Raw genomic sequence first — 27,812 nt, 5'->3', positions numbered from 1 at the left:
CTACTCGAGTCCGCGGCTCGTGATTTGATGACGTGTTTAACGACGTCCGCCAGTAGAATCGTAAGACCTCTGGTTTGATTGCCTGTGCACTATTTGATCAAAAGTGTCTGGAAACCTATTAGTGAAACTAATATGACTCCTGTTAGTACACATAAATATGTGAGTTCACCCTTCACTTTTATGACAACTTTAACTATACTGGGATACTTTCAATGAGGTGTGACTGTCTGTGGAGGAATGGCTTTCTTCCTGAAGATCCGAAACTAGAGAAGTTAATGATGTTGGACGCTGTGGTTTGCAGCGAAAGTGATGTTCTAACTCGTGTCCATTCTGTTCAGTTGGATTCAGGTCGGGACATCGGACAGGCTAGTCCACTGCAGGAATGTTATTGTACACATACTGTTGACACACAGACGCTGCTTTACGACAGTGTGCATTGTCATGATGATACAAAAAATTGTCGTCTCCTAACTGATCCTCTACTGCTCGACCATTTAACCTCATTATTTTTACATCCATACGCAGTCATTACACTAGCTGGATTGCTGGGAGCATTTAAGAACTCAGGAGTGATTTCTTCCGCTGATTTCATGCGATTTTTTACATCCACCCTTCTCAATGCTCGCTGTTCAAAAAAATGGTTCAAATGGCTTCAGCACTATGGGACTTAACTGCTGAGGACATGATTCCCTTAGAACTTAGAACTACTTAAACCTGACTAACCTAAGGACATCACACACATCCACGCGGCTCCAGACTGTAGCGCCTATAACCGCTCGCTTTTCGTCAGTGCATAAGGTCTTCCTGGTCTTGATTTAGCTGCGGTGGTTAATTCACGATTTCTCTTAACGATCACATCACCAACGACGAACCTGGGCAGCTTTAGACGTACAAAATGTCCATGATGGCTTTGTTACTCTAGTTTTCCACGAAATCCATGTTGGCGTTTTATTCGTACCTCCTATACACGTAACGTTAGCCATGTTTCGACAAAGCTAGCGTAGTGCAATTGCTAAGGTTTGCGGCTACTACGTCGGCGGTAGTTGTTAAAATCCTGCCCGCGTACTTTCTTTTCTTCCAATTTCTCCTACCGATTATCATTAAATAGTTAGTCAAAAGTAGTCATTTTCGCCGTAATAATTTGATTATGAATCAATCCGTACAGTGAGTTTTCTTCAATTGAGTATTTTGTTTTTTTACAGAATAGATTACAGAATCGTCTTACTCGCTATGGCTTGCATTTCTTTCTGTGGTACGATAGAATTCTGGATGGTGTTTGTCGTTGAAGCAACCGAAACACAAATTCGTAGGGCACAGCGCACATTTAATGAAAACTATTTTTCAGAAGCGATACCCGGAAAATAATTAGTTTAAATTCTAAAAGACTATTTTTTCCCTATCAACTTCGATGCAGGCCGCATACTTCATCTGATCTTGTAAGCAGGTGCCCTAAATTGATGCTGAATTAAACAATGCATTTTTATGGAATCTTCCCTCGAAGCGCATTGTCTGTTAGTTTTTAGCCAAATAGGGGACATTTTCATGCATCAACCGGAATGGGGAATGGGAGTACATTTAGGTGAGAAAACTTTTCGATGCCGATGCATGCTTTGTTTCATCTACAAAGGTAATACCATAAAGTGTCTGATCAGTCTGCCATTTCCACGAATAAATAACGGTAACAAACAGAGACCGGTCGGGTTTGAACCGGGACCGCCGGCGTGGTAGCCGTGACCCTTAGCAACTTAGCTACTCTCGCTTGGTCGAAAAATGACCAACATTAGGAGAAACGCTTAAAATGTGTACATCGAGTTTCTCGGAAACATGGGGGGCGTTGCATGAAAAGCCGCTAGCCAGGTACTCACTCATGTCACGTCTCTCTACAGCATGCCCACGACTCATCAAAATCCGTGATTAACAGGTCTGATGGTTTTATCGTCAGATGATGTCCAATGAATAGTCAACGATGCAAGGTACTGATTTCTGCTGACCATCCTGTGTACTGTTACTGATTCTCTAGTTACAGCACTATATTCCCCGCCTCCTTTTACTCTTGCGTGCGTCTTCTTGACATCGAATGGTCATTTACGCATCACATAATGGTGTCCGGGTGCTGTTGATCTGGTAGTGTATGTAAATGTACAGAACACGTGGATTTTATTAACCAGTCACTGCTGTAATACGAAAAAAAAAAAGGAAACTGAACATCACGTCCTTTATAGCGTTTGAAATCAACTACAAAAAAATGCTCTGAGTACTATGGGACTTAACATCTGAGGTCATCAGTCCCCTAGAACTTAGAACTACTTAAACCTAACTAACCTAAGGACATCACACACATCCATGCCCGAGGCAGGACTCGAACCTGCGACCGTGGCAGTCGCGCGGTTCGGGACTGAAGCGCCTAGAACCGCTCGGTCAACGCAGCCGGCGAAATCAATTACAATTTCTAGCTCAAGCAAACTGCAAATCGCCGGCCACGGTGGTCTCGCGGTTCTAGGCGCGCAGTCCAGAACCATGCGACTGCTACGGTCGCAGGTTCGAATCCTGCCTCGGGCATGGATGTGTGTGATGTCCTTAGGTTAGTTAGGTTTAAGTAGTTCTAAGTTCTAGGGGACTAATGACCACAGCAGTTGAGTCCATAGTGCTCAGAGCCATTAAAAAAAATGAAAAAAAAACTGCAAATCATCGTTTTGCAACGGGAAATAACTGCAGAAGAACTTGAAGCAGAAGTCTGAGCTCAGAACTGTTAGGACGCTACAGCCAGACGACAGATGATGGTCACTGAATTGCGTTATCAACTCCCGTGCGCCGGAACCAGGCCGCATTTTGCCAGTTACGCCACACCTTGCAGACACCGACACGCTACAGACATTTCAACGCTCTTACTGTAGAATCAGCAGGTGAAAGCAGTATTTAACCACGAACGAACCAGTTCGTCATCGCTGACAGGCTGACATCAAGTGAGGCCCGGTTCGTGCCCGTGGGCGCCGTCGCCGGAACTCGGGCGCCACAGGGACGCGAACGAGGGCTCCCTTCTAGTCTGCCCAGCATGAGCAGATAACGACCTTCCCTCCAATCGCCGGTCCACAAATCGACGCCGGGCAACGCCATAGCCGCGCCACCGTGAACGCCGCGGTCTGCCGTACAAACGGAAACCGCTGCAGGCCGCCTCCGTATGAAGACCCGTGCAGCGTCTGCGTCACCGTCGTCTATTCAGCGCACCAGGTTGACGCTCCACTGACTAAGAAGCTCACCTTTCTGTGCCACTCGCAGTGAGTACGCATGCCCTTCAGTACAGAACATTAACGTGAAGAATGAAATACACTTGAATAAGTTTACTAGCCGGATGGAATAATAAGAGACTTGTTCATGTTCGTTGGAAGAATCAACTTGGATGACTGAATAAAGAACTGTGTATTTGCCCACCGCTGGTTAGTCTGATTGACGTGACCACGCCCACAGGAAGACTCGGGCCCATCCTCACAAACAAGAACAGCTTATCTTTCACTCTAGTTATCGTACAGCTACCCGTGTCCTGCTACTGTTTGCATTTACATAAGTGACGAAAGTCATGGAATAGCGATATGCACATATACAGGTGGCGGTAGTACACATGGTATCAAAGGTTAGTATGTTGCCGGACCTGTCATTTGGACTCAGGTGATACATGTGAAAAGGTTTCCGGGGTGATTATGGTAGCACGGCGGAAATCAGTAGAATTTAATCATGGAATGGTAGTTGGAGCTAGACGTATGGGACATTCCATTTAGGAAATCGTTAGGGAATTTAATATTCTGATATCCACAGTGTCAAGAATGTGCCGAGAATACCAAATTTCAGGCATTACCTCTCGCCACGAACTACGCCGTGGTCCACGGTATTCATTAAACACTCGAGAGTACAGGCGTCTGCGCTGAGTGGTCAGTGCTAATAGACAAGTAGCACTGCTTGAATTAACCGCAGAAATCAATGTTGGGAGTACAACGAACGTATACTTTAGAATAGTGTGGCGACATTTGGCGTTAATAGGCAATGACCCTACCCCCATGAACCATGGACCTTGCCGTTGGTGGGGAGGCTTGCGTGCCTCAGCGATACAGATGGCAGTACCGTAGGTGCAACCACAACGGAGCGGTATCTGTTGAGAGGCCAGACAAACGTGTGGTTCCTGAGGAGGGGCAGCAGCCTTTTCAGGAGTTGCAGGGGCAACAGTCTGGATGATTGACTGATATGGCCTTGCAACACTAACCAAAACGGCCTTGCTGTGCTGGTACTGTGAACGGCTCAAAGCAAGGGGAAACTACAACCGTAATTTTCCCGAGGGCATGCAACTTTACTGTATGGTTAAATGATGATGGCGTCCTCTTGGGTAAAATATTCCGGAGGTAAAATAGTCCCCCATTCGGATATTCCGGCGGGGACTACTGAAGAGGACGTCGTTATCAGGAGAAAGAAAACTGGCGTTCTACGGATCGGAGCGTGGAATGTCAGATCCCTTAATCGGGCAGGTATGTTAGAAAATTTAGAAAAGGAAATGAATAAGTTGAAGTTAGATATAGTGGGAATTACAGTAGTTCGGTGGCAGGAGGAACAAGACTCATGGTCAGGTGAATACATGGTTATAAATACAAAATCAAATAGGGGTAATGCAGGAGTAGGTTTAATAATGAATAAAAAATAGGAGTGCGGGTAAGCTACTACCAACAGCATAGTGAGCGCATTATTGTGGCCAAGATAGATACAAAGCCCATGCCTACTACAGTAGTAAAAGTTTATATGCCAACTAGCTCTGCAGATGATGAAGAAACTGATGCAATGTATGATGAGATAAAAGAAATTGTTCAGGTAGTGATGGGAGACGAAAATTTAATAGTCATGGGTGACTAAAATTCGAGAGTAGTAAAATGGAGAGAAATGAAACATTGAGCGGTCTGGTGGAATTTTGCACACAGCATAACTTAATCATAGCTAACACTTGGTTCAAGAATCATAAAAGAAGTTTGTATACATGGAAGAATCCTGGAGATACTAGAAGGTATCAGATAGGTTATATAATGGTAAGACAGAGATTTAGGAACCAGGTTTTAAATTAAAAGACATTTCCAGGGGCAGATGTGGTCTCTGACCACAATCTATCGGTTATGAACTGTAGATTAAAACTGAAGAAACTGCAAAAAGGTGGGAATTTAAGTAGATGGGACCTGGATAAACTGACTAAACCACAGATTGTACAGAGTTTCAGGGAGAGCATAAGGGAACAATGGACAGGAATGAGGGAAAGAAATGCAGTAGAAGAAGAATGGGTAGCTCTGAGGAATGAAGTAGTGAAGGCAGCAGAGGATCAAGTAGGTAAAAAGACGAGGGCTAGCAGAAATCCTTGGGTAACAGAAGAAATATAGAATTTAATTGATGAAAGGAGAAAATATAAACACGCAGTAAATGAAGCAGGCAAAAGGGAACAGAAACGTCTCAAAAATGAGATCTAAAAAAGTGCAAAATGGCTAAGCAGGGATGGCTAGAGGACAACTGTAAGGATGTAGAGGCTTATCTCACTAGGGGTAAGATAGATACTGCCTACAGGAAAATTAAAGAGACCTTTGGGGAAAAGAGAGCCACTTGTATGAATGTCAAGAGCTCAGATGGAAACCCAGTTCTAAGCAAAGAAGGGAAAGCAGAAAGGTGGAAGGAGTATAGAAAGAGGGTCTATACAAGGGCGACGTACTTGAGGACAATATTATGGAAATGAAAGAGGATGTAGATGAAGATGAAATGGGAGATTCGATACTGCGTGAAGAGTTTGACAGAACACTGAAAGACGTGACTCGAAACAAGGCCCCGGGAGTAGACAACATTCCATTGGAACTACTGACGGCCTTGGGAGAGCCAGTCCTGACAAAACTCTACCATCTGGTGAGCAAGATATATGTGACAGGCAAAATACCCGCAGACTTCAAGAAGAATATAATAATTTCAATCCCAAAGAAAGCAGGTGTTGACAGATGTGAAAATTACCGAACTATCAGTTTAATAAGTCACAGCTGCAAAATACTAACGCGAATTATTTACAGACGAATGGAAAAACTGGTAGAAGCCGACCTCGGCGAAGATCAGTTTCAATTCCGCAGAAATGTTGGAACACGTGATTCAATACTAACCCTACGACTTATCTTAGAAAATAGATTAAGGAAAGGCAAACCTACATTTCTAGCATTTGTAGACTTAGAGAAAGCTTTCGACAATGTTGACTGGAATACTCTCTTTCAAATTCTGAAGGTGGCAGGGGTAAAATACAGGGTGCGAAAGGCTATTTGCAATTTGTACAGAAACCAGATGGCAGTTATAAGAGTCAAGGGGCATGAAAGGGAAGCAGCGGTTAGGAAGGGAGTGAGACAGGGTTTTAGCCTGTCCCCGATATAATTTAATCTGTATATTGAGCAAGCAGTAAAGGAAACAAAAGAAAAATTCGGAGTAGGTATTAAAATCCATGGAGAAGAAATAAAAACTTCGAGGTTCGCCGATGACATTGTAATTCTCTCAGCAACAGCAAAGGACTTTGAAGAGCGGTTGAACGTAATGGACATTGTCTTGAAAGGAGGATATAAGATGACCATCAAAAAAGCAAAACGAGGATAATGGAATGTATTCGAATTAAGTCGGGTGATGCTGAGGGAATTAGATTAGGAAATGAGACACTTACAGTAGTAAAGGAGTTTTGCTATTTGGGGAGTAAAATAACTGATGATGGTCGAAGTAGAGAGGATATAAAATGTAGACTGGCAATGGCAAGGAAAGCGTTTCTGAAGAAGAGAAATTTGTTAACATCGAGTATAGATTTAAGAGTCAGGAAGTCGTTTCGGAAATTATTTGTATGGAGTGTAGCCATATATGGAAGTGAAACATGGACGATAAATAGTTTGGACAAGAAGAGAATAGAAGCTTTCGAAATGTGGTGCTACAGAAAAATGCTGAAGATTAGATGGGTAGATCACGTAACTGATGAGGAGGTATTGAATAGAATTGGGGAGAAGGGGAGTTTGTGGCACAACTTGACAAGAAGAAGGGACCGGTTGGTAGGACATGTTCTGAGGCATCAAGGGATCACAAATTTAGCATTGGAGGGCAGCGTGCAGGTAAAAATCATAGAGGGAGACCAAGAGATGAATACACTGAGCAGATTCAGAAGGATGTAGGTTGCAGTAGGTACTGGGAGATGAAGCTTGCACAGGATAGAGTAGCATGGAGAGCTGCAGCAAACCAGTCTCAGGACTGAAGACAACAACAACAACAACAACAACAACAACAACAACAACAACAACCGGCTATGACAGCAGACGACTGACGCGAGTGTCTTTGCTAGTGGCACGACATTGCCTGCAGCGCCTCTCAAGCACCGTGCAAGGTGGCGGTGGCTGCATAATGGTGTGGACTGTGTTTACACGGATCATGACTACAAATGGTTATCAAAATTTTATACATGGCTGCAAGTTCAGAGACAGTTTCTAGGTTACAATTGCAAGAAATAAGCCTTCCGTCACTATTTTTAGACTTAATTAACCTGGTTTCGAGACTAATAGGAGTGCCTTCATCAGAATCTACGTTTACATCATATTCCGCAAGGCACCGTACAGCGCAAGAGAGAGATTGAGACTATACGCTAAGAAGAAACTGTGCAGAACAACTAGAGAAAACAGAGAGAAAGATATTGACGAAAAAACTATTTCCTAAGAGAGGTGGTGAGAGAGGGACGCGAAGACCTAGGAAAGATCTGAACAACGGCTTGAGGACAATATTGGAAGACATCAGATTGAGAAGTGTAACATTTGTCGGACATGTAATCGGTATAAATGCGGATATAATGACGAAAATAGTACGGGAAACAAAAAGGAAGAGAAGAGGAAAGACAGGAAACAAGTGGGTCGTCGAACGAATGAAGGAATGGACGGAACTGGGGATCAGGGTGGAAGGAAAGGAAAAAAGGAAAAGTTGGAGATCGACGACAGAGAGAGACAGAGTAAAAAAAGTAAATAGTCGCCAGTGGAGCAGAAAACAGAAGAAAATACTAAAAATCTGGGACGAACAGTGGGAGAGAAGAGGAGAGAGGATGAAGAATTGCAGACAGGAGAAGAGAAAAATGCAGTCCACGAAATGGCTGCCCTTGGTCCTACAGAGGACTTAACGGAAGGAGGAGGAGGAGAAGAAGAAGAACGATAAGAAGAAGAGATACTTCCATACGACCCCTAGTTTCTCTTTGCCACAGCTCGTGGTCTAGTGGCTAGCGTTGCTGCCCTTGGATATGGGGTGCTGAATTCAATTTCCGACTGAGTCGGGGTTTTTCCACGGCTGGGGACTGGGTGTTTGTGTTATTGTCATCATTTCATCATCATTCAGGAAAGTGGCGGATCTGGAAAGCACAAAAATTTTGGATTTGTCCGGGTGCTGTTAACCACACTGTTGAGCACTGACAAACCACATCATCATCTGCTTTCTCTGATCGTATCTAACGGTGCTTACGTGAGGTATGTGTTGGTGGCAGTAGAGACGTTCTGTGTCCTGCCGCAACTGCCAACTCCCTAAACTTTCTCAATAGCGTTTCGCGAGGGGAACGTCTTCTTATCTTCAGGGATTCCCATTTGGGTACAGGGGCATTTCCATAACACACACGTGTTTGATCAAACATACCGGTGACAAATCTAGCAGCACGAATCTGTATTGGTCCGATGTCTTTCTTTAATCTGACGTTGTGAGGATCCCAAACACTCTGGCAGCACTCAAGAATTGGTCGCACAAATATTCTGTATGCGGTATCCTTTATAAATGAGCAACACTTTCCTAGAACTCTGCCAAAAACCGAGAACGACTGTTCACCTATCCTACAACCTACCTTGAGTGCGTGTTCCATTTCATGATGCTTTGCATCGTTACATCTATATATTTACTCAAAGTGGTTGTGTCAAGCAGGTTACTGTATTCGAGCATTATAGTATTGTTTTTCCCACTTTTGCTTTATCTTCAATTTTTATACCTTTCCATTCACCACACCATATAGAAATCCTATCCAAGTCAGCCTGTATCCCCTAAAGTAACTCTAAGATCACACTCTCCCATGCACAAGGGCATCATATGCAAACAGTGGCTGAAATATATATATAAGTGGATCGGTTTCAAGAAAATCAGTACTGTGGAGTTTATAATCTCCTAGCTCCAGTAGGAGCAGAGATACAGCTAAAAATGTGTTTCTCCCAGCCTCTGGTTTATAGGCTACTCTGCACAACAGGCATGCTGTGTGGGAACAGTAGCAGCCTGCCAAATAGCCTGCACTACATGACAGGTGTGTTGTGGGAGTAATATCAGCCTACTTTATTGAACTGTGTTGTATGGGCTACATGTGCTGATGGGGATGTCTGGGGACATTTTGAGATAGGTAGAGGAGGGTGTTGTAGCAGCCCCTTATTAGTTAGAGGGCCTGCACAACAGACAAGCAAGGTGGGCTGCCGACCTCCCTTCAAGAGCTCAGATCTAAAAATCGCCAGTGGATGTAAATACCAACAGACTTTCTGCATAAACGCATACTTCGTGAAAAGTCATGTGAAAGTGATCTACCAATTGGAGCTAATGTGACTACGTGTAGCAATCTGCCAAATCTCTGTTATAAGCACGCCAGCAGAGTCAGACCTGCAGTGTGTACCAACAGCTAGGACAGCTCTGGCCATTACCTACGCCGGCTGTAGCCTAGTACACACTCGTCGTAGCTTTCAGTAGAAAGTTGTCTTGTGTTGCTCGTAACGCACTTTGTAATTGTGTAGAGTAGTATTTCGGTTATTTCTTTTCATTGTCTTGTACTCTTATCTGGTTTCTGTGACCACAAGAATTGTTGTGCTTCTTGTTCTTCTTGCATTTGGAAATTAGTATACGCCAAGAAGGTGTTTTAGTTAAACAAAGTGTGTTCATACTTGACCGTTAGTTCTTTCCTGACGATCACAGGACACTACAGAGGGCATGAATGGAATGAGGGAAAGGAGGAAATGGACAAAGAGAGGTGAGAAGAGGAGATGCATGAGGCAGGTGGAGGGTGTAAAAGGATAGCGAACAGGTGGAGATGGAAAGAGAGAGAAAGAGGAGGATATGTTCAGATGGAGGGGGAGGAAGATATAGTCAGAGAGACGGGGTGAAGGTAATGGACAAAGAGAGGGGGAGAAGGAGACGACTAGGTAAAGAAAGTGCGGAAGAGGAGATACATAGAGGTGGGAGGATAAGATGAAGTGACAGAGGGAGAAAGATGCGGACGCAGAGGGGAATGGGGGGGGAGTTGTGTTAAAGATACACAGGCAATGCCACAGGGTAAAGGCTAGTGCGCATATAAATCTGTGGTGACAATATATTTCAACTGTCGAGTCTGATTTGGGCTCTACCCGGTCCTACGATTGTAATATACCCGTTCCTGTTCACCTGAATCTACGTTATTAACCCTTGTTAATGAATTAGAAGTAGGATTGAATATGATGCTTCCGAAGCTATGGAAAACGGAATGGCTTTCTTAGGCCACAACTTTGTCTACGAACTGGTCAGATGTACCCGAACACATCTCAGGTCATGAAGAAATGGATCCTGCTCCCCTCTTCAAATAGTTTAACATATTGACACAGTGTCAGCTTACAATCCTCCTCCAGTTACTATCGTTATGAATTAATAAGCTATAACCACAAATTTGCATGGGAGAAGCAATTAAAATTCACTTTTACGCTGTCTAATACTTATATTACAGATGTATATATAGTCTGCTTACGCATCTACCTATGTCGTATTGGAGTTTTAAAGCAACATTTAAGTAATATGACGGGTGGAATAAAGCGTAGTCACTATCATCACACGCTGTGCGAAGTCGATCTGACACTTCCAATTTTTATCATTAGCAGCTGAAAGCAAATGCTGATTTTAGCAGCTGCGTAATATCAGTGAAATTACTGATATTATTGTAATTTTCCCACTAGCTAAAAGCCTAACAAATAAAGAATGAAATCTTGTATTTATAAATTCTTCCTGTTTATATCTGTTGTGTGCAAGCACTAGAATTGCATTTTCTTATGTTAATTCCCCATTCCGCTATAATGCGCGTCATTTAGTTTACCCCTTCCACAAGACTGGAGGAAAAAATATTAAATGTACTCTTCGCTGTTACTAGAAATGGTAGCAGATTTTATCACGTCCTACGGACAAATGTACTAATAAATCCTTTTATTTTCCGATGCAGATGACACTTTTCCCGCATTTCGACGAGGGTGTACTTGCCTCGTTTTATTCTTTGAAGAAATGTAAAAAAAATGGTCACTGCATACGGCTTCAGTTTCCTTGAGATACCATAAGCCTCAAGTGGAAACATTCAGGCTTTGTGTGGTCGAATGTCTTAAAATTACTCATTTTTAGAGTACGAACATTTATTAATCCTTGATCAGTGATGAAACTGTTACCATTCCTTAAATTATGTAAAAAGAGGTTTCGAAGTATCTGTAATGAGCATAGAAGGAAAACCATGTAATTAATATTTCATAAATTTCAACATTAGTTTTTGAGACAGATAAAGTTAAATTTGTAACATCTATACACAAGTGAACACACTCAGGTAGAAGGCCACTCGAACCTATTCAGTAAGGGTATTACCGCTGCGCTTCAGCCTCTAAATCATGGACTTGATCTCTGGAAAACCTTTGTAAAATTTTTAGAATTTCGAAACAACCTTGCCTGTGCAATGAAATAATATTTCCTTTAACCTACTTTTTCAGCAACCAAACGTTACAAAAGGCTTCAGTATTTTAAGAAAAAATCTATGCTGAAAATAATACAATAAAAAACTAACATTTATTCAATAAGCTGCCTGCAAACGAATTTCAAACATCAGCTGATCGGCATATAAGTTTCCATATGATGACGTCACTTCCGGTCGTTATCGCCTATGGTATCAGCTCTGAATGAGCGACTGGACTGAAAAGTACGAGGCACGCCATCTTTCTCCACCGAAGAACAGGGCACAGTGTCTGGCGTCTGTTGTGTTACGCTAGGTACTTGAGTGCAAACATAAATCATGTCGTTGCCGTGGATGGAAAATTCTTCTGAGAGAACTGGTTTTTTGAGCATAATATAAAGCGGCGGTTTACTCCTCTCAGCCGTGCACGCAAGACGTGGGAGATAACCTCTGCTTTGTGTGCGCTTACGCCATTATCTGTAGAGGGAGACGTGGAGCTCGCCCTGTGCGTCCACGAGACTCAGAAGGCAGAAGAAACCGGTGCCCACGTGGATGACGAGTTCCTTGACTTCCGGAAGGCCTTCGATATATCTCCGCAATGTCACGTAATGAAGAGAACGGGAACGTACGGAATATCGAATCAGTTTTGTCATTGGATTGAAAATAGGACACGTCAAGTCATCGCTAACAGAGAGAAAGCTTCAGACGTGAAAGTAACTTCCGACTTCCCCCAGAGAGTGCTGTATAGCCATTACTATTCATTGCATATGCATTCTGTTTGGCTACTGCATGGGTGAGTAGAGGGCAATAAAACATGCAAATAATTCTAATCAACATAGGCGTGGAAATCAATGGTTTCCCCGATACGACGTATTACGATTGAGTACATGAGCACCTTACAAGTGTCCCCGAGAATCCAAACGCAGATATGCGCTATTGAAGATAAACATATAATGACAAGTGTTTCAAGTGGCTATCGATCGTCTGAAGGAAAGATTTATCACGTCTTCTCATCGATGTCCGCAGACGCTCAAAAATACCTGCCGTGTTACTAATACACTGACAATCACCCACAAAACGTTCTCGTTCATCAAAACTTTCAAATGGTCCCACACAAAAAGTAAGTATGGAAATATTACAACAGGGACGACCACATAAAACTAATTTTGGGATATTAAGGTACGAGACTGAAACGCACTGAAAGAATCTTGAGGAAGGGCAGGTCACCCACAAAAAGCTTTTTCAACTGACGCTTCATTATTGCTCGTCAGTCTGTGATCTGCACCGGAAAGGACAGATAGATAATATAGAGAAAATCGAAAGGAGATCAGCACGTCTCCACACATATTCGTTTATTAAGTAAAAATGCGTCACTAAGATGATCATCGAACTTTATGAGCAGAGGCCACAAGAGATGCGCGGTGTATCACGATATGGTTTACTGTTAAAATTACGAGAGTGTAAGTTGTAAGAAGAGTCAACCGATATATTGATGCGAAAATTGGTAGTTGACCCTAAATAACTAAAAGTGAGAGGTTATCCACATGGGAGCTAAAAGGAATTCTTTAAACTTTGGTTACAAGATAAATCAGTATAATCTAAAAGCCGTAAATTCAACTAAATACCTAGGCATTACAATTACGAACAACTTAAATTGGAAGGTACACATACAAAATGTTGTGGGGAAGGGTGACCAAACACTGCGCTTTGTTGGCATGACACTTAGAAAACGTAACAGCTCTACTAAGGAGACTGTCTACACTACGCTTGTCCGTCCTCTTTTAGAATACTGCTGCGCGGTGTGGGATCCTTACCAGATAGGACTGACAGAGTACATCAAAAAAGTTCAAATAAGAGCAGCACGTTTTGTATTATCACGAAATATGGGAGAGTGTGTCACAGAAATGATACATGATTTGGGCTGGACATCTTTAAAAGAAAGGCGTTTTTCGTTCCTACGGAATCTTCTCACGAAATTCCAATCACCAGCTTTCTCTCCTGAATGCGAAAATATTTTGTTGACAGCGACCTACATTGGGCTGAAACGATCACCACGATAAAATAAGGGATATCAGAGCTCGTATGAAAAGATACAGGTGTTCATTGTTTCCGCGCGCTATACGAGATTGGAATAATTGAGAATTGTGAAGGTGGATCGATGAACCCTCTGCCAGGCACTTTAATGTGATTTGCAAGGTATCCATGTAGATGTAGATGGCTTTCTCATACGTATGTTTCGCGAAAAGGCTATGAAAGGCCTCACAAGGAGCCTTACCATCAATCGTCCTTCCCAAAGTACTTTCGCTACTGGAAGAGGAAAAGGAAGAAGTGACAGTGAAGCACAAAATATATATGTAGATAGATAAAAGCAGCACAAAATTGGAACCCATATTTAGGACCAGCTAGGGTCCCTCTCACGAATATTATGATTCTGCTGACATGCGTCATTAGAGATGTAGTCTTAACTGGACAATACCGTCAGATGAAATCATTCGTTATTTTGTTCAAAGGTCAATCGTAACTTGCATAAACTATTTTGGGGAGCTATGAAAATTGAATCAGAATATCCAGACTTCATTTGAGCTCTTACCCTTTACGGTCGATGACATGCAACTCCCTTCTTTAAGATATGGATGTTAAATCCCAAACTTTTTTCCAGCTTCAGGAGACATAGCTTCACAGTTTCCCTGAATTACTTGTGGCGCATACTGAAATTAATACATTGTTTGGCCAAGCCTTGACTGAAAGTGTCCCGGGTTCGATTCACGGCGGGGTCAGGGATTTTCTCTGCCTCGTGATGACTGGGTGTTGTGTGATGTCCTTAGGTTAATTAGGTTTAAGTAGTTATAAGTTCTAGGGGACTGATGACCATAGATGTTAAGTCCCATAGTGCTCAGAACCATTTGAACTGAAAGTGTCCACGTCAGCACTGCCATCGTTCCAGTACGTCCACTGTCTATGAAGCATAGCCCTAAAACAAATATTGTAACATCATTTATTGTGAACATAATTACTTCAACAAGTCGGATATTTAATGAACGCAAGGTAGCCGGCTGCTGTGGCCGAGCGGTTCTAGGCGCTTCAGTCCTGAAGCACGCTGTTGCTACGGTCGCAGGTTCAAATCCTGCCTCGGGCATGGATGTGTGTGGTGTCCTTAGGTTTAATTAGTTCTAAGTCTAAGGGACTGATGAGCTCAAATGTTAAGTCTCATAGTGCTTAGAGCCATTCAAACGATTTTTGAACGCAAGGTATGGTAGGAGTTTAAATAAATATTATACATACAGTGCCTGATAAAAACGTGAAGCACCCAGAAGGGGAGTGGGAAACTAAATGAAATTTCGAGTTCTGTGAGGATATGTGATGTTATGTCAGTGTTTTACAAATTCGAGTGAAATTTACAGCACATGGCCTTATGAGCGCAATTGTCAGTATGATGTTGCGCTCCCTCTGTCCTGGATGGATGCACTTCTTCTGCTGGTAAGGGTGTCATAAAGACTTTGTAGCCTCCCCTCAGGCAAACTGGCCGTACAATGTTTTAACTTGCCTTTGACTTCCTGGATACTGGTACTAGGGCGATGCTGAAGTACGAGCTGGTTCCATACATGTTCTATCGGGACAGATATCGGTACCTTGCTGGCCACGTGAGCACCTTAGCATCACGTAGGAAGTTCAGAAAGAGAAGTACCATGTACAGACGAGCGTTTGTGGTGTTGAGAAAATGCATCACTATACTGTCGTATGAGAGGTATTCATCTCCGTGATATACTGTCTTGCCATCAGAGTTTTGTTCATCACTATCGGAGGTGATCGGAAGTCATACCCACTAGCTCTTCATACCCTGCCGTCAGAGGTAGAACCCCTGTGCCTGTCGAAAACATCGGAAGAATGGGATATCTCATTAGTTTACGGCCACACTCGCCGACGATGTTCATCTAGGGCAGTTCAGAACCGCGATTCATCGCTGAACACAATGCTACGGCGTTCATCAGCAATCCATACTTCCCGGTCACAGCATCACTCCAGACACAGCCGTTTGTGTCGTGGTGTCAGCGGCAGCTTACGAATGGGACGGTAATTCCCTGATGCAGCTATTGCTAGTGTCCGACCAATGGGGCGCGATGACACAGTGTTGTAGGGAGTCGATTACCTACGTCGACCGGAACGTTCCTACGCAGTCCAACATCGGACCACTTTCAAAACTGAATAGCCCACAAATTTGGATATTCCACGATTCTACCAGTTAGGCAAGTGGAGACCCACAATGAGGATTCTTTCAAACACTGTTAGGTGCTAGTAACGCTCTCACTTACGAGTATGCAGCTTCTTTACGTCTTTCACAGAGATTACTCCATATCTTAACCTGTTTTCACTGTGTGTACTGTGAACTATGATTTTTTAATTTGTAAATCTAACGAAGGAAATGTACAGCTCTGACTTCTATCACTGCGCGACGCTCTTGTGTCATCGCTCCCAATGGCTTACGTGGTGATCGTTGATTCGCCGACTGAAAGAATCGTAAGATAATTAAATATTCGAAGACGAATTAATCTTATATGTTACCTATAACTTTCGTTCCAAGTTTGTATGAATTATACACACGTAAATACATGGCTTCCCATACATCAACATTAATTTTATTGCATTCAACTGTTACAAAAATGTGAAGTACTGATGCATACAGTTTCTTCGGTAGCATGAAAGAACAATTAGAGACGATAACTGAAAATCTCCCGAGTCGCAAACACACCTTTTTACACAAAATCATCTGGAGTTAGGCCACCCTCTACCACTAACAGTGCCTAATCCAGATTAACGAGCGGTCTCCGCGCATATACGGGATAAAGCCATGAAAATGAAGAATGTACAGAAACAAGACCTCAATTATAAGAATAGAAGCCCATGAAAGGGGAGCAGTAGTTGAAAACGGAAGACAGGGTTGCAGCCTATCTCTGGTGTTATTTAATCTGTGTATGAACCAAGCTGTGAAGGAAAAAAACGTAAAATTAGGGCAAGGGATTAAGGTTCAAGGCGAATAAGTATGAATTCCGATGTTTGCGAAGGCATTGTAATTCTGTCACATACTGCATAGGACTTGGAAGACCAGCTGAATGGAATGGACAGACTCTTGACAAGAGGTTATAAGATGAACACCAACAACAGTAAAAGGGGGCAAACAAGAATTTTTCCTTTTGAGGATGTTGCTGCAGGGTATACGCAACGAGCGCGATTCGTATATGGGTATATAATCACCGACATGTTGGCAAGAGATTAGTGTGGCATTCGTGCCTCTGCCACGTGCGCGTGGTAAATGTTGAAACATGAACTGTCGTGACCTTATTACTAAATGCGTCCAGACAGGACCGATTTGCTGGTAATTCGGACCTTGGCTGCCTAAGGACAAACACCAGCAGACATCCATCGGAGGATGTAGAATGTGTATGGGACAACGAGTCAGCCGAAAACTGGGAAAACTGCGACCAGGTGTGCTACTGCTTCATGATAACGCACGTCCCCATACCACAACTGCTGTGACGTAGAAGTTACGCCAACTCAACTGGAAGACACTCTGGCACCTTCCCTATAGTCCTGATCTCTCTCAATACGATAATCACACCTCCGGTCACTTAAAAAAGGCCTTGGATGATAGAGAATTCCTGTTCCATGAGGATGTGCAGCACGCACTTGTGGATTTCTTCACGTAGCAGCACACGATGTTTTATCAAAAGAGTATCTTCAACCTAGTGAGTCGATGAGATGATTGTCTAAATGATGCCGGCGGTTTTGCCTCATTGGCCTATCGATTTTCATCACCTCTTTATAAAACCAAGGTAATGGAATGCAGTCGAATTAAATCAGGCGATGTTGAAGGAATTAGATTAAGAAGTAAGAAACTAAAAGCAATGGAAGAGTTTTGCTAATGGGCAAGAAAATAACTGATGGTGACCGAACTATAGATGGTATAACATGCAGACTGGTAATAACAAGAATAGCTTACCTAAAAAAAGAAATTTGCTAAACTCGAATAAATCTAAATGTTAGCATATATTTTCTGACGATATTTGTGTAGACTTTATGAAGGTGAAACGTGGACGATAAATAGTTCAGACAACAAGAGAAGGTTTTGAAATGTAATGCTGAAGACGAACACTGGAAGTTGGATGAGTAGATCGAATAATTAATGAGAAGGTACTTAATCAAATTGAGCAGGAAAGAATCTTATAGCTCAACGTGACTAAAAGAAAGATTCGGTTCTTAAAACAGATCCTGAGATATGTTAATTTGTTAATGGTGAGGAGTGTATAGTGGTGGCGGGCGGAAGGTGGGAGGGGGACTGAAATTAATGTTTTGAAGGACACCATCGTTTGAATACAGTAAGCAGGTTCAAATAGAGTAAGGTTTCAGTAATTTTGCAGAGATGAAGAGACATGTACAGGATTGACTAACGTGGAGAGCTACATCAAACCAGCCTTCAGATTTAAGACGACAACAGCATGTTGAACCATTATCATGAAATAGCTAAGTGGCTCGAATGATTAGAGTGAAAGGTAGTGAAAGAAGTCAAGTTGATTATTCGCTGACCTTATATAAAACGAGTGTCGAGAAGCGAAAAGCAAAATTCCTGAGTGCAATCAGTTAAGCGCATGCACGGAGGAAATGGCTGCAGTCCGCAAGCACATCCATCGATCATTAGCACAGCCCGAAGGTCACAGGTCCCAGGCAGCGCTCTCCAAAGGTCACGGAACACAGCCTGCTAGCCACGCGTGTACGTGTCAAGCTCTTTAGCCACACCGGTGATCATCTATTAAATTTCCCTTTCGTTTCTCTTATTGAACGTGTTTATTCGGGATCAGATTGAAGTTCTATGTTTTGTCCTGCCCTCTTTTCAGGATAATGTTACAATACTGGATAAACACTTAACCAATACTAGGAGAAATCACGCTAAAACTGTGTAACTATTTATTGTCACTTAAAGTCTCGACACCCGCCGCCTAGAATCAAATGGTGCTCGTATTTCCACATAACTACAGAAAGTTGCATACAACTGTGATGAAAATTTCGGTTTCTGGTTTGTAATACAGTTGAGCATTCACAATAACTGGTGAAATCAAATATAAAATAAAAAGGGAAAATGCACCCAAAACTGTTAAAGCACGGTATTAAATATTTTGATCATCTGCACTACCATTGCAGGAAACAGGCAGTTCCTGATCTTATCCACTAGGACATCTCAGGCTCAAAATGGCTCTGAGCACTATGCGACTTAACTTCTGCGGTCATCAGTCGCCTAAAACTTAGAAATGATTAAACCCAACTAACCTAAGGACATCACACTCATCCATGCCCGAAGCAGGATTCGAACCTGCGACCGTAGCGGTCGCTCGGTGCCAGACTGTAGCGCCTAGAACCGCACGGCCACTCCGGCCGGCGGACATCTCAGGTTTAAGGAGGTTATATTCTTCAGGAAGCTCTGTCGCAGAATTTTGTAACTCATGCCAACATCACTTACCTTTATGCGAGTGAGTACCCAACAGCTGGAGACGACATGCTAACTCTCTAGAGCAGAAGTTCTAGGAAACCCATACCATCCCCAAAGCCTTGCGAATCCACCGTGCGTCAGCCTAATCTTCCTGGGAGACTCCCCCATAAGTCACCTACAAGTACTCTTATTCTGCTATTTCTGCCATAGCTGTCACGTTCGTGCCCACGTATCCACTGCTTCTGTTCCAACGTCCGTGAATCTTCGCTACTCGCAGTATTCACTTCAGTACTATCACGTACACTCAGGTTTTCCATCCACACACGTCTCACCAAATAACTTCGACAACGTCAGAGGAATTCGAGCTCTTATAGACGCTTACAGGTAGTTGTTCTTCCCAAAGTCAACCGAAGAGGAATGGGGGGAAATGGTGGTTTTTCCAGAAATATCCTCTACCACACGCCATCAGGCAGCGGCAGTATTAAGAATATGTCACATCTAATGAACATTTGCCCCAGATCGGGACACGGGCCCGTGTTTTCTATTCCTCATGAGCAGTCGTTCGAAACACTAGGCTACCTGTGCAAGACTGACTCAAACATTCGTAGTCACACGTGATCCAGCAAACAGCACAACCTGAGTTCCTCCCAATTGGTACACTGTAATAGGACATATGAGACAACATTTTTAGTGGAAGACCGGGGTTTATCTTGCCACATCCACATGCCTGAAGTAATAATTTTGTGTTTATTTATGGTTTCTATGGGAAGTTTGTAACTTACCTCCCGCTATATTTGGTTGATTTTTTATTGAATCAGTTTTCTTTACGATGATCGGACATAGGTAGGAGGAGCTACATGACTGAGAAGTAGCAACTCCGGTCACGAAAACGGACAACGACCGGGACAGCGGCGTGCTGACCACACTCCCCTACATCTTCGCATATAGTGACGCCGTACGGATAAGTATGACACGGCGGTCATCGTTTCCGTTAGGTCTTTTGAGGCATGTTCGGACGGAAAATTCCTGGCAGAAGAACATTGCTCACAGCTGCATGTAAGGATACCTGTTTTCTCTGAGCCAGACAACACAGAAACGGAACACTAACTGATAGTGGGCGTGCAGTGGCGCCTGGAGAGCCACAGTTTGGCCAGTTTTGGAATGCTGCAGGCCGTCGAATGCACAGACGGCCCACTGAGGCACTTAATCCCCCCCTCTCCCCAGTGCGTGGGTGGCAGCGCTTATGTGATGTTTTGAAGGTATGTTTCAGGCTACGACTTGAGCCTACTCACTCAGGTTACCCTAATCATTAACCAGAGCGTTATCTCGGCGAGCAGGCGTTTTCTTCTAAATTTTCGTTGTTAGTGCGCTCGGGACACTTCTATCGGACAAGTTGACAACATTGCTCACCAGAGGACTCCATGTATACGTCCCTGGTAGGGACGGGAAAAAATCGACCGTTTAAAACCTACACCGGTATTTTAGTTCTGAATAACCGATATTTTTCAGCATATGTTTGGTCTACGTTGTAACAGGAATTTATTTTTTACTAATAACCGAATAAAAAATCGTAGCATCGGTTAGCCATAGCAACGGTGCTAAACGTTTTCGTTTTTAAATAACCATTATTTTTTTAAAAAGGAGTGATTTTTAATCGTAAAAAAAATGATTCAAATGGCTCTGAGCACTATGGGACTCAACTGCTGTGGTCATCAGTCCCCTAGAACTTAGAACTACTTAAACCTAACTAACCTAAAGACATCACACACATCCATGCCCGAAGCAGGATTTGAACCTGCGACCGTAGCAGTCTCACGGTTCCGGACTGCGCGCCTAGAACCGCGAGACCACCGCGGCCGGCTTAATCGTAAAATTTGCATTTTTTTTGAAGTACTGAGATATGATGACAATGGGAAAAGCCGTTAGAGCTGTTTTTATAGCAGAGCCAACAGAAACGAGCAACAAACACGTAGCGTAAGAGCTGTCACAGCACTACTGAGACAATAACATCCCTGTTGCTGTGTGTCATGGCTGAAGGTATGCGTCTACCTTCCGTGTGCAAGACTTGCCCTCACCTGGTATATGCGGTATTTTCTCGCTGCCGTCGCCGGACACACGTTGTACTGCACAATGGCACCAACCCTAGCCTGGAACTATTTTTATGAAGTGACGCAGTATGAAGTACAATGCTTCATTTGCTTTAAAAGCTTCAGTATTTGTCTGCAGTTTCTACGAAATGATAAAAGAGGAAGGAAACTAGGGTAACAGTAATAAATTAAAAACACTTCATTCGTAAAAATTGAACTTGGGTGATATGCTGCCTGCCTCTACATAATGTACCCTTATCTGCCGGTAGCCCTTCGAAACGAACAGAGTTTCAATAGATTAGAAAGAACAGGAGAATTTTGGTGATTTTTTGTAGTATTCTGCCTCCCCAGGTGGACGTACAAAGCTTTTCTTTCACTTGTCTATTTAATTTAATATTTCGACTTTGTACTTCTTGAAAATGAGTCAAAACTTTTTCAGTCTTTGTTAGATTACTACGTTTATTACATGAAATCAAAGGAATAAAGAACTCTTTTACTACTTTTAGTGTCTCATTTCCTAATCTAATTCCCTCAGCATCATCCGATTTAGTTCGACTACATTCCATTATCCTCGCTTTGCTTTTGTGTAACGTAGCAGTCAGTATACCCCCAATCTGGTAGCCTGTAGTCTGCATTCCTAGCTGAAATGAGCCCCTTATTATGAGGAGCGGCAGTGTTACACAAATGTGAACTCTCCTGGGTGTGACTAATATTTTGTCAGGTGTGCTAATATTACAACGCTTAACATAAAAAAGCAGTTGTTTGGTACAAGGAAGCATGTACGTAAATTTGACAGTAACAACCAATACGGGTCCGCAGCTCGCGGTCTTGCAGTAGCGTTCTCGCTTCCCGGCAGGGTCAGGGATTTTTCCTGCCTTGAGATGACTGGGTGTTGTTGTGTCGTCTTTATCATCATCATTAAGAACGGAGTAAGGCAATGGCAAAGCACCTCCACTAGCACTTTGCCCAGTACAGCGGTTCGGGTCTCCCGCATCGTCCCCTACGCTCCTCAGAATATGGGACTTCGTCGAGCAATAGGGTGTGGAAGGGGAGGGGGGGCAGGAATCTTGTAAAGCATTGTGTGTCGGGGTTGTAGCGATTATTAGGGTTACTGATAAAGTGTAGTCTCAGAGCAAACACGGATTTGACGCCCTGTGGGTTACAGTAAATGGAGCATCCCAGCTTAAAGATGTCCCGCGATTAACAAGCACGGTGGATTTAGGCAACAAATGTTTGCGATCACATTCCCTAGCACAAATGGAGCCAACTTGCTTACCTCACGTCTTCTAAAAATATTCCGTAGCCGTTGTCCAGCTTGGTTTCTTCTTCGTAAGTCGCGAACTAATGCTTGTGCCATAAACAGTACGTAGTAATGAAATAAGTTGGTAGGTTTAGATGCTAAGCATAATAATAATCGTAAATTGTTAGTCTCAACGAACATTTCCGTCTTTACGTGAGATCAGATGTCATACACGGATTCATGTATTAACTATTCGTAAACCCACCAAAGACTGTTTGTGAGCAATTTTAGCAATTTGGCGCCTGCTCTCTCAGGGATCACTTGTGTTTCGTCCATCATTTCCATTAATTTGCACTGATAATCATAAATTTTAATTACTATCATTTCCTAATTAATTGAGTAATATTGAAATTATTATTAACAAGTTCTCACAAGGGAACCTCCGCATCGCACCCCCCTCATATTTAGTTATAAGTTGGCACAGTGGATAGGCCTTTAAAAACTGAACATAGATCAATTGAGAAAACAGGAAGTAGTTGTGTGGAACTATGAAAAAAAAATTTAAAAATATACAAACTGAGAAGTCCATCCGCAAGATATGCAACATCAAGGATAGCATGAGCACTGGAGCGCTGTGGTCCCGTTGTTAGCGTGAGCAGCTGCGGAACGAGAGGTCCTTGGTTCACGTCTTCCCTAGAGAGAAAAGTTTAATTTTTTATTTTCAGTTTATGTGACAAACTATTATGTTTTCATCACTTTTTTTGGGAGTGATTATCACATCCACAAGAAAACCTAAATCGGGCAAGGTAGAAGAATCTTTTTACCTATTCGCCAAGTGTACAAGTTAGGTAGGTCGACAACATATTCCTGTCATGTGACGCATATGCCGTCACCAGAGTCGTATACAATATATCAGACGTGTTTTCCTGTGGAGGAATCGGTTGACCTATGACCGCGCGTTCAAATGTTTTCGATTCGCAATGGAGAGGCACGTCCTTTCGTCTACTAATCGCACGGTTTTGCGGTGCGGTCTCAAAACATAGACCCTAAACTTATGACAGTGAACAGAGACGTCAATGAACGAACGGACAGATCATAGCTATGAGAAAATAAAGAAAGTAAAATTTGCACTCGAGGGGAGACTTGAACCAAGGACCTCCGATTTCGTAACTGCTACGCTAACCACGGGAGCACGGCGCTCCTGAGCTCAGATTGTTCTTGATGTTACTTATAAACTACTCAGTTTACACATTTTACTAATTTTTTTCATAGTTCCACACAATTTCTTCCTGTTTTCTCTATTGATCTGTGTTCAATTTTTCAAGGCCTATCCACTGTGCCAACTTATAACTAAATCTGACGGGGGGTGCGATGGGGAGGTTCCCTTGTCAGTGCAAGTAACACCATCAGCGCGGATGGAGTTGTATTTTAATATTTAAACATTAAAGATGAATAATAACCGATTCGCTTCTTGGTGCCCAGCGTAATAGGTGAATTCTCACTGTCTCTTTCCTCCATTAAAATATGCGTCTTGCTCGCCCGGCCGTTCTCACGCTCTGTGACCATCTGCAGCGTCTTTCGAAGAGTATGCTTTGTTCAAATGGTTCTGAGCACTATGCGAGGTCATCAGTCGCCAAGAACTTAGAACTACTTAAACCTAACTAACCTAAGGACATCACACACATCCATGCCCGAGGAAGGATTCGAACCTGCGACCGTAGCGGTCGCGCGGTTCGAGAATGAAGCGCCTAGAACCGCCCGGCCACTCCGGCCGGCAGTATGCTTTGTGATCCCACCTACTCGCTAGTCTCCTGTAGCATAACCTTCCTATACTGTGCATTAAAACATAGCAGTAAAATGTAATAAAAACGGGCAGCGACGTGCCATAAACGCCACAGGGTATTACACAGCACAGAAGTCGTCAACAGTCTTCTCCGCGACATGGAAACTTTTCGATCCTCAAGGTGCCGTTCTGTGTACTTTATGCCCTTCCTAAGAGCCACCGGGTGATTTTTGAAGCTTCGGAAAATATTTATAATTTGGTTTTTGTGAAGTGTAGCTGGACCAGCCCATTCAGAAACTCGCCATCGCGTGTAACACACGAGCTTAAATTGTGGCCCTGTTACGAAAGTTTGACCTAATTCCTTCATTTCTCTTTCTTTTCTCGGAGACAGACCATGGCCGCTCAATTGGAAGTTTACACCAAGGAGGGACAGTGAGCGGTGATCCGGTTTTTGTGGTCGGAAGGTGTATCGTGGAGCGTATTCCTTCAAAGACTTTCAGCACAATACGGGAACAGTGTCTTACCGCAAGGGAGTATTGAAGAATGGGTTGCAAAATTCAAAAATGGTCGAACAAGTGTTACACTTGAGGAAGGAGCTGTATTCAAAAATGGCTCTGAGCACTATGGGACTTAACATCTATGGTCATCAGTCCCCTAGAACTTAGAACTACTTAAACCTAACTAACCTAAGGACATCACACAACACCCAGCCATCACGAGGCAGAGAAAATCCCTGACCCCGCCGGGAATCGAACCCGGGAACCCGGGCGTGAGAAGCGACAAGATGGGTTCCCAAACAACTCACAGAGTTTCACAAACAACCGCGCTCGCACAACTGCCGAAAACATTTTGATCGATATGGTAACAGAATCGCCATTCGTGACGGAACATCGATCCACCATTAAGAGCCGGAGAGAAAACTGCATAGTACGGAATCGAAACGTCCACAATCACACAGCAGAAGAAAGTTCAATACCCAACCATCTGCAGAAAAACTGATGCTTACCGTTTTCTGGCACATACAAGGCCCAGTACTGGAATAATAAACAGTGCGCGTTACAGTGAGGTGCTTACTGACAGGCTGAAGCAAAGTCGGGGACTACTGTCGAAGCGTGTTGTATTGGTGCACTACAATATCCGTCAACACACCGCTGCCCACACTGCTGAAACGATCCGGAAACGCAATTTTGAAGTAAACTGTCATCCTATGTGTAGTCCTGGCCTTGTCCCTTCCGGCCATCACTTGTATGGACCGTTCAAAGAGGCGTTAAGTTGCCGACGATTCACCTCGGACCAAAAAGTGAAGGATGCGGTCCAATGCACGGCTCGCTGCTCAGCCACAAACCTTCTTATCTGAGCTTGTGCAACGATAGACCAAGTGCGTTGAAAACCAGAGCGACTGAATTGAAAAATGATGAAGTATTGCATATTTGTACTGCAATAAAAGGCATAGCTACCAGTACATTACAAATAATTTTTGACCTACCCCCGTACCCAGACTCAGCGAAAGACTTCGTTTTTAATCCCTTGGCAAGAATATGAATTTTTTGTGCCTAGTCAGTGGACATATTACTAGGATGTGAATGTCACTTCAAGACTCTCTGAGTTGGTCGTAAATTCCGGTATTTTCTGTCTTACGTCAGCATTCAGTCTGACTGAGATGCCTCCCACAACTGTGATGATGTATATCCACTTACCTCATCACTCGCACCCGGCACTTTGGCATGTGGTGTCTTGACGAAAGACAGGAAGAGATGTTTGCACAGCTCCTCGGGGGTTTCTGCTTCCAGGTATGTGTCCATAAACAGCCTGAAGCCCTCGAAGTCGATATCCTGTAACAAGAAAAATGATCACGCGTGGGAAACCTCCATGATGGAATAACATGTCTCAACTGAAGCATTGGATTTGTAAGTGGTAGTAAAATGAAAACGAGACAGACAACCGGCCGGCCGCGGTGGTCTCGCGGTTCTAGGCGCTCAGTCCGGAACCGCGCGACCGCTACGGTCGCAGGTTATAATCCTGCCTCTGGCATGGATGTGTGTGATGTCCTTAGGTTAGTTAGGTTTAAGTAGTTCTAAGTTCTAAGGGATTGATGACCATAGATGTTAAGTCCCATAGTGCTCAGAGCCATTTGAACCATTTCGAGACAGACAGAGAAAAGTAAATAAACTGTTTATTGTTTCAAAAATAATCGCCGTAGATACTAATACGTTTATTCCAGTGTGATACAAGACGTCAATGCTTTCATGAAGAAAAGTCTGCGGTTGCCGTCCGCTGTGGCCGAGAAGTTCTGGATGCTTCATTCCGGAATCACGCGGCTGCTACGGTCACAGGTTCGAATTCTGCCTCGGGCATGGATGTGTGTGATGTTCTTAGGTTAGTTAGGTTGAAGTAGTTCTAAGGCTAGTGGACTGATGACCTCCGATGTTAAGTCCCATAGTGCTTAGAGCCATTTGAACCATTTGATTTGTTTGCCGTTGCCTACAAAATAGTTATTGTACCCAGGTATGCACCTCTTCGTCCGAAACAAATCGACGGCCACGAATGTCTTTCTTTAGGGCTCCAAAAATATCGAAATCGTATGGGGAGTGACAGGGACTGTATGGAGGATGTGTAAGCACTTCCCAGCGAAACTTCTGCAACGTAGTCGAAAGATCCTTTGCAACATGTGTAAGAGCTTCCACGTTTTGAAAAGGCGTCATTGAATGCAGCCCTTCCCATGTGAGGTTGATCCCCTCACATTTCTCGGTCGGAAACGACATTTCGCCGTGTGATGAGCAACAGCATGACGATGTTGGCAACCTTTGACGTTGCTGACACTCCCAACGATTCAACCTATGTATAAGGATATCGTTGGTCAGCAACCTCAGTGAACGGGGTCGTATCCCTTTGGAGCGCAGTAAGAATTCAAAATGGTCCAAATGGCACTGAGCACTATGGGACTTAACATCGATGGTCATCAGTCCCCTAGAACGTAGAACTACTTAAACCTTCTAACCTAAGGACATCACACAACACCCAGTCATCACGAGGCAGAGAAAATCTCTGGCCCCGCCGGGAATCGAACCAGGGAACCCGGGCGTGGGAAGTGAAAACGCTACCGCACGACCACGAGATGCGGACAATAAGACTGCAGGTTTTCCGCTAACGTACAGGGTGGAATCATTAGTGACCGCTCAAAACCATTCGACGAAATTTGAACAAGATCCATAGCAACAAAGGGTGCTTTGCTTTTGCAGCCCTGTTCTTTCGTGTCCTCGTGTGGCGTGATCACTGAGGGGTGCAACACTGACCCACTCTCGGTGTTACCCGCCTACTTCTTTTAGCACATTAAAAACGTATCTGTACAGAGACAAACTGTGACGAAGTCCTAGGCGCTTGCAGTCAGGCAGCACCATGACACTCCTCTGATTCCGCGTGCCTCCAGTGTGCTATGTTCTGTGTTCAAATGGTTCAAATGGCTCTAAGCACTATGCGACTTACCA

At 43.5% G+C, this 27,812-nt stretch overlaps 1 protein-coding gene across 3 annotated transcripts in view; it reads right to left on the bottom strand.

The window, feature by feature from the left end:
- Positions 1–27,812, bottom strand: part of LOC126298407 (diacylglycerol kinase 1-like) — a 1,060,073-nt gene that overhangs the window by 515,870 nt on the left and 516,391 nt on the right. For all 3 annotated transcript variants that reach the window (XM_049989725.1, XM_049989723.1, XM_049989724.1), the window contains one exon: positions 26,025–26,159. In XM_049989725.1, coding sequence (XP_049845682.1) covers positions 26,025–26,159 — 135 coding nt within the window. The remainder of the gene's footprint in view (positions 1–26,024; positions 26,160–27,812) is intronic.

This window comes from Schistocerca gregaria, chromosome X (assembly GCF_023897955.1).
Source record: "Schistocerca gregaria isolate iqSchGreg1 chromosome X, iqSchGreg1.2, whole genome shotgun sequence".
In the NCBI taxonomy this organism is placed as follows: domain Eukaryota; kingdom Metazoa; phylum Arthropoda; class Insecta; order Orthoptera; family Acrididae; genus Schistocerca; species Schistocerca gregaria.
The sequence above is the reverse complement of the archived record's forward strand: the minus strand, read 5'-3'. Positions and strand labels throughout refer to the sequence as shown.